General features: G+C 33.9%; 1 protein-coding gene across 2 annotated transcripts in view; it reads left to right on the top strand.

Annotated features, from left to right (window-relative positions):
- Nucleotides 1-914: 914 nt before the first annotated feature.
- LOC127880222 (aryl hydrocarbon receptor nuclear translocator homolog) overlaps nucleotides 915-12437 on the top strand; it is a 46639-nt gene continuing 35116 nt past the window's right edge. For both annotated transcript variants that reach the window (XM_052427509.1, XM_052427508.1), the window contains exon 1: nucleotides 915-1083. In XM_052427509.1, the coding sequence (XP_052283469.1) occupies nucleotides 1044-1083 (40 nt within the window). In that variant the 5' untranslated portion in view covers nucleotides 915-1043. The remainder of the gene's footprint in view (nucleotides 1084-12437) is intronic.

Below are 12437 nucleotides of genomic sequence, written 5' to 3'. Positions count from 1 at the left end.
GAACTTGAATAACTTTAGTTGTGAATGCAGTGTGCACCGTTGAACAAATGCAAGGAGATTTGAATAAAATATTAATTTGCTCTCATGTTTAAATCTTTAAAGTGGCATATTAATGGCTAATACAGCTGTGTATAATTATTGAAAAATAATTCCATTTGATATTATATAAACATGCATTATTTGCTCTGCATACTGAAAGCTCTTTCATTCTGTACTTAAAGCCGTTTGGTATTAAGATAACAATGGTGAAAACGGGTGATCGCCGTGGTTATGAAAACTGATAGTTCTCTATAAACTACCGGAAGCACAAAATACATAGAGGATATTTGTTGGATTTGGTGCATTATCGATTTAAATTCACGAGTGATCACAGAAAAAAAATGTCTATGATCACGAGTGAATACAAATTAATATTGCACCGAATCAAACAAATTTTCTTTTTATTTTATGCTTTTTTCACCGTTTATATACATTGTTAAAGAGTTTAACTAAAGAATTTCGCTGGGATAATGACGTCATTTCGTAAAAAAATGACGTCATTTCACAGTAAACAGTAAAAATTATCGATCATTTTCACTGTTAATTTTTACTGTTTGAAATTATCAGTTTTAATTCACTGATATTTCTCTATAAACCACCGGAAAACATAAAATAAAAAAAAACCTTTATTGTTTGAAACAATACATGTCTAAACCAAATTAGGCGATAATTTTCCGCCAACTGATATACTGACGAAATGCAAAAAAAGATCTTGTATTCAGAAGTTGGTCACATCCAACAGCTCTATTACTCTTGAAAATAACGCTTGGTCGTCATATGGTCCCTTTCGTTCTAATAAATAAGATCTTGCTACAATGTCGAAAACTTCGACCGCCAACGACCGCGACAGTAATGGCTTTGGGGCAAATATTAGTGTAATGTAACCGTTCATTAAAACTAACCAGACAAATTAATGAAACATTGTTGTCACGACTTTCAATTAATAGTTTAATACATGTATGTATTTAATCAGTGATTACAAATTTAGTGAATAAACACTTTATATGGCGAGTGCTTCGTTATCGCCGGGCCCTTGTGGTTCAGGTAAATATCCATTTTAATCGTTCTCCTGTATTAGTATTGTTAAAAATCTGGGTCATCTGTCATCTATTGTTTGTTATTTTTTATAAAGTCACGTTTTTGATGAAGCATTATTTATTCAATGAATTTATATTTAATAAATGAAAATTTCTTGGTTTTTAATTTATTTTAAAGTTGTGTTATATTGTGATCTTTTTATTGAACCTATGATACTTGATAGCAAATTAATGTTATTGTATTCAAAGGGCCTAGCCTCTAAACCTATAAGTTCGTGCACCTTAAATTTCAATGGCATATCTTTCATGAAAATTCATTAGACAATAACTAAACTTGATATATACTTTATGATTTATCTTTTGTTTAACAAATAACGAGTGAAATATGTTGGTTGACAGATAATAATAATGGAGTTACGTACCTTTAAACATTCATGTATATGGTAGTCTGCGTCACACAGAATTACCCTATAAGATCGTGCACCGATTTTGATGACGTCACAGCGAGGCCCTGGGATGTGTTTATAATAGCCTATATATGTTTTTGTGAATATGTGTTTATTTGTATTAAATATGTGTTGTTTTAGATGAATTTCATGAATAAACTGTATTGAAAATAATGGTTTAAACAAAACTGGTCTTCATAAAAACGAAATATGAACTGTGATAACTGTATTCAGAGGTCTAGATAAAGTGTATTTACTAACGGAAAATAGCTAAATAAAATTCTATTCACAATGGGGGCATAAAAGGCTGTCACCCTTCTAATGACAGTTGTTTTGTGACAAAATCCCAAATTGACGCAGTGAGAACCTTTATCGCAATAGGCCGGACACGATCTTAACGTATGGTCTCGTGTCATCATTTGGGGGTAATATTTCCCGCATACACAGCATACTTTAATCGTATTGTAATGCAAAGTACAGAGAGCACAATACAAATTCGAGACGGGCCTCCAAGGGAAACTACTCTTAAAACATTTTACGATCAAAACATTGACAAACATAGCCGTCTGGTGAAGGAAATGTGCAGATTTTAAACATTGTTTTGGCTATTTCTTTGGAACGAGGTCAGAAGAACGGACAATTTATATCATATTTATTTTTTTTTTCCTCATGATTTTTGTCTTATCGGCTGTGGAAATTCTCGCGTTACAAAAGTGAACAGTTTTCGGGCACGTTCGTTTGAATGTTGCTTAGAAGTTTACGTCATAAAAAAGTACACGATGTTATAGGGCTGCACGAAGTTATAGGAATAGAGGATAATTATCCAGCACTGGCAGCAGTATTTTAATGACCCATTATGGTTTGCCATTTAAACTGTTTGAAGTGCTATCACTTAATCTTTATCAACAGATTGCTTCATAATGGAAAAATTATGTTATTTATATATGTATAACATGAACAGTTTGCTAACTTTTAGATCAAGGGTACAGCCAACGCGGCACAAACATAATCCGCGGCTACGCCACGGCCAGAAATTTAGTACGCGGCGGCCGTGTCGAGTGTTCATGCGGCGTATCGCCGAGGCACTCGGCATCGATCCGCGCAACGACACCAAGCCTGTTTTAACCTTGGGTACTTTCGCGGAGTAAATCCGCCACATATGTACGCGGCGGATTGAGTGAAAAGATATACACCTACATGTACATTTGTGTAGCATAGAAACCTAGATTTATGCTACTTTCATATTTATTATTTTCACGTTTTAATAAGCGATATGGCACGTAATGCGCTTCAACAAATTATCGTTGTCCCGTCTGAATAAATTACGCACAATGTTAATGTTTCGTTCGATTCTGAAATGAGCTTTATTAAATTTGTAATCCGAAAAACGCTTGTGAATTTTAATGCTAATGCGACATTAACAAATTCTAGCGTCAAATAAACAGTGCTAAAATATCCTTTGTCTCCATAAAAAGCGCGCAAAAATTATCCAGACATGTACAACATCGCATGGAAAGTTTGGGTGTATTATTTTTGTGTTGTATAAAACATGTACATCATGTCAGGTGATTTATGCGTGTTCAGTGGAAAAAAAACGCCCCGATTGGACGTTATTTTATCACATCTTTAAATAGTAACAAATGCCAAAATGTATTTGATACTTTAGAATAATTAAGAATGTGTGTGTGTCTTGAGCACTTTTATCGTAAATATTTACCGGAATTTGCTTTAAAACTGGAATATACGGGATTATCGGGTAATGATTAGCGATATCAACTGTATACTATTAACAAAATGAAACTACTTTATATACGCATAGTCAAACAATAGTTATAATAAGCTGATAATTAACAAAACAACAATTAAGTGTTGGTTATTGATGTGGCTTCAAACTGCTAATTGTCTCAGCTAAAATATAATAGGAAAAAACAACAAGCAATAATAAATCCACCACCTGCTGGAGTCTTGACCACTCGTATGTGCCAAAAAATAATTACGTGACATTGTTTATATGCTAATACATGTTGTAAAAAATAAACCCAAAACAAATATGTTTGTTGATCGTTTAATTTAAAGACAATAATTATATGGCGCAGTAAACGCACACAAAGTAACTTAAAGTACTTTAGCTGATTCTAAAAATGACAATGGCAAATGGTTAATGTAATTTTATTAATACATGCCAGTGATAATTGTATTTTGTTTTTATAAATTCGATTTTTTTTTTCATTCTAATAAAATAATAATTATTTCTATCCGGATGACAGCAATTTCTTTAGAAACGGGAATGCAATCACTAAAAACGAAACAACAGCATACTTTTTTATTAACTAGTTTGTCTATTTTGAATCTGCGCACATTAAATTAATTATGATTTTAAATATTATTATAATTGTTCTTTTAAATTTCTTTGACTAACTAATCATTTTAAAAGATTTTGATTTGAAGATGCGCATCGACTCGGCTTCATGTCGCGGATCGCGGCTTGCCTCGGTGGACAGATGCGAAGCCTCGCGGCGAAATGCGACTTGCCGCCGCATACTGACGCGGCTTCAGCGACCGATTCGGCATCGACTTGTTGCATCTTGCCGCTGCGGATCGCGAAATATGTTTGTTCCGCGTTGGCTGTACTGTAATTATTAACTTTATCATGTGTGACAATGAAATTGCATGCTCTTAAATGGTGGCCAGTCATGACAACTTGAGTTTTCACAAGGATCTACTACTTCTAATGTAATAAATTACAATAACTTGCATAAATTAATAAAAGAGCTATTAAAGGTCATCACTGCACTAGTCATATGCACATTTTGTTGGACTATTTGGACGATAGTTAAAAAAAAGTATTTTGTCTAAAGATATGTACAGAAGAGATATAACCCAGTTGTGAATATCCCAACACCATTCTTTTAGTGTCAATAAAAAAATCCAGTTTTGTCCAGATGTTTATGCCTTCATTGTAAATGTACATCATGCTTGTAAATAAGTTCAGGCTTGTGCAGTGCAACAAACAATAACCCAGCGCTTCCATTAGTGCACGTCCGGGCGTAAATTACGCCCGAAAACGGCAGTCGTACGTCCAGTATGCAAATGGTGGAAGCCCCTTGGACGTCCGATAAAACACATGTATGCTATATCCTAATACACAACACATACAAGTGCCAACTGTAAATCGGGTTATTCAGACCGTTATGGCGTTAGCTCCGCCTAAGAGCTACAGTACACTCCACGCGTTTTCCCCAATTTCCCTCCATACTCCGCGGGGATTGACCTGGAGGGAGATTAAGAAAATCCCTTGATACGCGGCGTTTGCATGATTTTGGACGCGGCGGTTAATGATCGGCAAAATTGATAAGCCGACGCGGCGGCCCTCGGCGATGGCAACGCGGGGGAAACTCCGCGTTTAACGAGATAACGATCAATTTAATTTTGTTTGACTTCCTGATTTTCAAATAAAATTACATTTATTACAAGAACATAAATGTACATGTAGTATAATATTTACAATTAAAAAAACCCCATCCAAGATAGATCGATCCCGACGTGGTTGTAGAAGTAGTTGTTGTTGTATAAAAAAACTGGTTGATTTACGACACACGAAACGTCGTCTTTTAACTTACAAGAATACTTACCAATTAATATAAACACAGTTTGCAACATTGTTTTTATTTTGATAATTTAATCCAAAGTTTTCATGTTAGCAGGTGATTTTCTATACTGAACATGTAAACAAATGACCCTATTAAAAGTTGCGATCCATTAAAAGTCTTGCAAATCTGTGTGAATTTACAGTTTGACGTTATCAAAGGAAAGCCGCTTCCTGTTTGAAGGCATAACTTACTCAAGTAAACACGTTCAAAGAATGCATAAGGAATGGTTTTAATTGTCTGAACAAAGTCGATTCTCTGCTCACTAATGCATTTATTTTCTCTTTGTAGGTAGGTTATTCCATTGATTGCTAAAAAAAGGTAGTAACTATTGAGTTGATAGTTGCATTAAATATTCACAGTTGTATTCTAATTGCGCCGACATTCAAAACAATGTTTACCAGTAATTATGGACCAAATCGGCAGAGTGACATTCACACATGTTAATCCCTTTTGTCAAAACACCGCAGACAGCAGTCTACACAATAGGTCAGTAGACAAGCTTTGCGTGTTTTCATAACGTCAAACACTTAACCCAGTTCCGCCCAGATGTCTTCTTTAATTAGTTTACAGTACAATTACTGTTAAAATAATTACTCTACTAAAATACCGTTACGATAAAGATTCGGCGTGTTCGATTTGAAATTATTTTGGAGGAAATATCAACTTATTCGCGATATCATTTTGTTAAAAAATACCAAAGAAACTTAACCGAAATCAACAGAATTAAGTGTTCTCTGCACTACAAAGTTTGTATCAAGAATCAATACACGCACACTTTGCAGGAGTATACCTTTACCTTGTACATTGCAGCATAATTTTCGCGCGCTTTTGTCGAGAAATATACATGATGACTGTATATTGGAAGCATCTGTAAACGTCGTGTTAACATTAAAAATCGTAGTGTGTTTCGGATTACTAATTATTATTCTCATTTGGAAATTTTACGCAACATTTATCCTTGTGTTAAATGTATTATGATTTAAATATTAATTTGTCAAAACGCATGACATGTCGTATATTCATTCATATTGTAGACGTACCTGTGAATTAAAAAACATAATTTTTATACATATAAATTTTCTATACAATTATCTTTATTTTTATACAGTATTTAAACAATTATTAATAACAATGTTTTTATTTTTTGGCATGCCCAGTAGCACACTGCTAACCCGGCGTTGCGCGGCGGTCACTGATAAGAACGGAAATTGTCTGCATTTACCGACTAGGCTAAAGTAAAACACGCCACGGGAATTAGCGAACGCGGCATAACGTCGAGCGTTTAATCGAGTTCACCTCGCTCTTCCAACGCCCCGGGAACACTCACTAGCAGAAAAAACCTGCGGAGGGAGCGCGTTTTTTGGGGAAAACGCATGGAGTGTACTGTACTACTGTTATCAATGAATTTCTCAGCAAGTGGCCAATATTGATTTTTCCAGCTGTCAATCTAATTCTTCTTGGTATAAAGCCCATCAGCCAATCGGCCCTCAGGCAGCCAAATACACGCCGACCCACGTGAAGCTGTATACAATAATATTAGCCACCTCTGCGCTACAAAGCTTTTATTCAGCAATCAAATATTTAAGTCCACACTTTCCCCGAGGAAGAATGACTTGATGTTGTACATGAAGTCTAATTTTTGCATGATTTTCATCTGTACACGCAACACACGAGAAATGTTTATTTGTTGGTAGAATTTTCTTAACTTTCTGTAAATAATAAAATCTGAAAATGATTTCAGATAACACATTTAATTATATGCATTTGCAAGTACTAAAATTGAATAATGTATTTTGTTATATCACCGGTCATAATACATAATGCTGTAAGTAGTTGAATAACGTGTTTAGAGATTGCCAAACTATGCATACATATTGGTCTACATGCATGAATGACCTGACAAGTTATATCGCAATTCGGAATGAATTGTTCTCCATTAAATATTATAGAAAGACGCTTTTTATACTCCAAAATTCGCTTTCACCTACACAAACTTTTCTGAAAGGAGGTACATGTAACATATTAAATTAAGCAGTGTTCGACACTAACGGGAGTTCGAGACTCCTAGAAATGGGACTCAGACTCCTTGTTTTTGTGTCAAGGCAGTCCGTCGGACTCCTTGAAAATCATCTTTCAATTATAAAAATATCCATTGATTTACTTTTTAGTATCTTGAGATCGGAATGTCCTAACTTTTGCACATCCAAAAACATATGTCACTCATCATTTTGCTTGAACACATCGACAAAAAAAAACCATTCCGAATTATTTATTTTGTTTCCTTGTCAGAGTCCTTTCGTGTAGTAAAAAGGGAACTCTAGAACTCTGAATCTACTCGATCGTGGCCGTTTTTTTATCTGCCATTTTTGCTAAATTAAACTAGATTTCGCCGAACAGTCTCTTATCGCTATAAAAATCATCATAATACCCGAAATTGTTTACACAATGCACGTTTAATAGACACAAGTAGATTGTTTCAGAGGTTTATTGCAGTTCGTTGACTTATATCGACAGCACTTATCTATACCTACGATGTACATGTATCCCTCCATGATAAAATCGTTGCCAGTTACTTAAGAGACTGGTGATGGCAACCGGGTGTAATCCTCGTTGAAATTGTGCTTTTCATGCATAATACTAAAAAACATTTTTCAACACGTAAAGCGTTTTTACAAATTATCATTGAAATCATTACACAACTATAAATGTTTTGTTGAATTATCGAATGAGCATAATACACAATTTATTCCGAAACACACTTCCGAATTTTAATGTTAACGCGACTATATACCAAAACTATCTTCAAATCAACAGTGCTCATGTATGGCATGTTGATCATTTTGTTCTGATAAAAAGCGCGTTCAAATTATGCCGTATGTACAACGCCACATCATCCGCATGGAAAGCGAGGATGCATTGATTTTTGTATGTATACACACAGACACCTTGTTATAAGCGCAGACAACATTACGATCTTTTAATTTTGGTTAAAAGTTTCGTAGCTAATTTTAATAAAATTATATAACGAATATTTTTTTAATTGACATTTCAAGTAAATTAATTTCAAATCAAACACGCTGTATCTTTATCGTTACGGTCTTTAAGATAAGTAGAAATCTAATTATTGAAACAGTTATTGTACTTTATACATATTAAACAGAAAATCCATACAAAACTGGAATAAGTGTTCGGCGTTTTAAAAACACGCTTAGACTGCCTGTAGAGCTTGATGTTTTAACAAAAGTTATTTAAATTTGGGATTGCAACTCTGCCGATGTGGTCAGTAATGACCGGTAATACTTTGTTCTGAATCGTATTATTGTTTAAATTAATAATTTCTTAGAAATATTATTGAACAAAAATATATAAAGCAATGAAACATATAGGACTGTTACACCCGTTAGATGTGAATCATTAACTATGACACTAACAAAACAGAATTCTCCGATTATGGTTTTTAACCCTAATCCCATCGTAACAAGCAAGCATACATGTAAATGCATAATTAACAAATGTATATTGTTTAAACCTAATTACCTTACAATAATTATCTTAAATTGTATTGGAATGGGTAAAATAATGTTGCAATGATTGATAACATATGATAACAATGATTGAACTTCGATCTGAAACCAAACATGAAAGAGAATTTAAACATATCATGGATTAACATGTGTAATAACCCGAACAACAATGTATTTACAAAGTATCTGATTGTTGGACTCCCTGAAGTCTTTACGGACTCCTAAATTTTTTAAGTAGGGAGTCCAAAGGACTCCTTATTCAGATTAGTTAGTGTCGAATACTGTTCCATCGTTGATTTGTCGTAATTACTAAATATGACCAGTGGTCTGTGCTCTCAAATCGCGTCACGTGATTAACGCATGTTCAATGGGATTTCCCCCATCCCACAATTCAATTTGTATATGCACTTTCATAAAATGGCTAACATTTGCAGACGTCAATATTGGCTGTACTTTGGTTTTGAAAATAGCAATCGTAATAATACTGGATTATAGGGTAATGGATAGAGTTGGAACATGTACTTATATTAAAATTCTGAAATAAAAGTAGGACTTCAAAATGTATGTCTGGGACGTCCACAATTTTAGGCTTGGAAGTCAGGACTTCCAACTTTTAAAAGCTAACAGAAGCGCTGCAAGAACCCCACATGCGAAATACTGAAGCCATTATGTCAGGCTATATTGCCAGCTGTCAATATCATTCTACTTGGTAATCATATCAGTTAATAAGCTGGCAGGAAGCTGAATGCTTGAAGTCCCCAAGTGAAGGTGTATACTATGACTGTACATGTTACAGATCAATGCTGACCTATCCAAATGACTGTAGCGATGTAGATACAGGGTATACAACTTGTTTTTAATTAAGAGAGCAATTTTCCACATTTAGAATAATGCACTACAGATTTGTTAACCAAAAGTAAAGAATGCCGGGTTCTCTTCACCACAAAGTGTTTATTCCGCAATCTAATATTAAAGCTGACACTTTAATATTTTTAAGGAAGAATGATGTGATGTTTTCCTTGATATGACGGAACTGTACCGGTAGTGTATTTTTTTTTGTACAGAAACGTTTTAGTCATGAAATATAAATTTCATGCATATTTGAAGGACGATTGCATGTGTTTGAAGGACAAGTAAATTGTAAGGCGCTCGTACTGCATGACTAGTGCATTATTGTAATTATAGTTGTAAGAATTCCATGAAGGAATTATTTTAAATTAAAAAGTTTAATTTTGTAAACATTTGTGTTAATAATTACATGGCTCTATAAGAGATTACTTTGTCTTGATGTGGCTGACTGTAAGATTGTAACTCTGACTAACAGATGCCAAATCCCTTCTCGTACATGATTTAATCTTTATGAAAAAGAACTGGACTTAGTATTGTTGATTTGTTTTGTTGAAACGAATAAATTGTACAGTAAGATAAAAAAGTTATAATCAACAAAATGGGGAAAAACTGAATTTTTGTTTTTTCCAGTTGACTAAGGTTTCCATGGTGGACTGATGGTCCACTGTTTTAAAATTTCATTTATGAAGACTGACTTGACTGAGTAAAGAAATTAAGAGAGCATACATGAAAGAACCATGAAAATAGGGTCATATTTATTAAAAATCAACTTCATTGACCTCTGGACCATACTGGTGTTTAATATTGAATTGTGGGTATTTAAGAGCATGTAAGCAAATCACTTGTGTAAAGAAATTGTAATGAGAACAACATGATCACTCCACTTTCTTTAATAATGGAGCGTATATAATGTTATAGATTTCAAACGACGATTACTCATAAATTAACAGATATTTTCATTTAAATTCTATGTCAAGAACTGCTTGAAGGCTTTTGAAAAAAACCTTTTCATGCATGATGTTGTATTTAAATGTAATTGAAGTGTACACTTAAATGTTGTCCATCAGGCCAGAATTATGCCTTGTTCCCATTTGTGATTACATGTACATGTACATCATCGTGAAACAGACTCAACAATTTTGAAAATAACAGGTTACATCCTATAGAAACTGATATTTGAAGCGATCTAGATATTTATTTTCTGTCGTTTTTGGCAAGCAAAATCAAACAGCACTCTCAAACCTGATTGTATTTTCTTGTTTTGCATGTTGAATACTAATTTTAAGCCTTGAATTTGCTCATAGATAGAATCCGGTTTAAGGATTTTAAGGAACAAGTTCAAGTTTTTTTATTTTTAAATATTTGGAATGTATTACCGGTACATTTAAACAAAAAAACTGTTAACAATTCCCTTTAAAAGATTTACCGGTAGTGTCATAAGCACAGCTTATGTACATAACAATGTTTTAGCAGTGTGGCATAAAGTTAAAGTATGTAAATTGGCTTCAATTGCAAATGTATGCTGTATTAAGAACAATAATTGTACTATTTGCGGTTAATGATCGGCAAAATTGATAAGCCGACGCGGCGGCCCTCGGCGATGGCAACGCGGGGGAAACTCCGCGTTTAACGAGATAACGATCAATTTAATTTTGTTTGACTTCCTGATTTTCAAATAAAATTACATTTATTACAAGAACATAAATGTACATGTAGTATAATATTTACAATTAAAAAAACCCATCCAAGATAGATCGATCCCGACGTGGTTGTAGAAGTAGTTGTTGTTGTATAAAAAAACTGGTTGATTTACGACACACGAAACGTCGTCTTTTAACTTACAAGAATACTTACCAATTAATATAAACACAGTTTGCAACATTGTTTTTATTTTGATAATTTAATCCAAAGTTTTCATGTTAGCAGGTGATTTTCTATACTGAACATGTAAACAAATGACCCTATTAAAAGTTGCGATCCATTAAAAGTCTTGCAAATCTGTGTGAATTTACAGTTTGACGTTATCAAAGGAAAGCCGCTTCCTGTTTGAAGGCATAACTTACTCAAGTAAACACGTTCAAAGAATGCATAAGGAATGGTTTTAATTGTCTGAACAAAGTCGATTCTCTGCTCACTAATGCATTTATTTTCTCTTTGTAGGTAGGTTATTCCATTGATTGCTAAAAAAAGGTAGTAACTATTGAGTTGATAGTTGCATTAAATATTCACAGTTGTATTCTAATTGCGCCGACATTCAAAACAATGTTTACCAGTAATTATGGACCAAATCGGCAGAGTGACATTCACACATGTTAATCCCTTTTGTCAAAACACCGCAGACAGCAGTCTACACAATAGGTCAGTAGACAAGCTTTGCGTGTTTTCATAACGTCAAACACTTAACCCAGTTCCGCCCAGATGTCTTCTTTAATTAGTTTACAGTACAATTACTGTTAAAATAATTACTCTACTAAAATGCCGTTACGATAAAGATTCGGCGTGTTCGATTTGAAATTATTTTGGAGGAAATATCAACTTATTCGCGATATCATTTTGTTAAAAATTACCAAAGAAACTTAACCGAAATCAACAGAATTAAGTGTTCTCTGCACTACAAAGTTTGTATCAAGAATCAATACACGCACACTTTGCAGGAGTATACCTTTACCTTGTACATTGCAGCATAATTTTCGCGCGCTTTTGTCGAGAAATATACATGATGACTGTATATTGGAAGCATCTGTAAACGTCGTGTTAACATTAAAAATCGTAGTGTGTTTCGGATTACTAATTATTATTCTCATTTGGAAATTTTACGCAACATTTATCCTTGTGTTAAATGTATTATGATTTAAATATTAATTTGTCAAAACGCATGACATGTCGTATATT

This window comes from Dreissena polymorpha, chromosome 4 (assembly GCF_020536995.1).
Source record: "Dreissena polymorpha isolate Duluth1 chromosome 4, UMN_Dpol_1.0, whole genome shotgun sequence".
Classification (NCBI taxonomy): domain Eukaryota; kingdom Metazoa; phylum Mollusca; class Bivalvia; order Myida; family Dreissenidae; genus Dreissena; species Dreissena polymorpha.
This window is presented reverse-complemented; position numbering and strand designations above follow the sequence as displayed.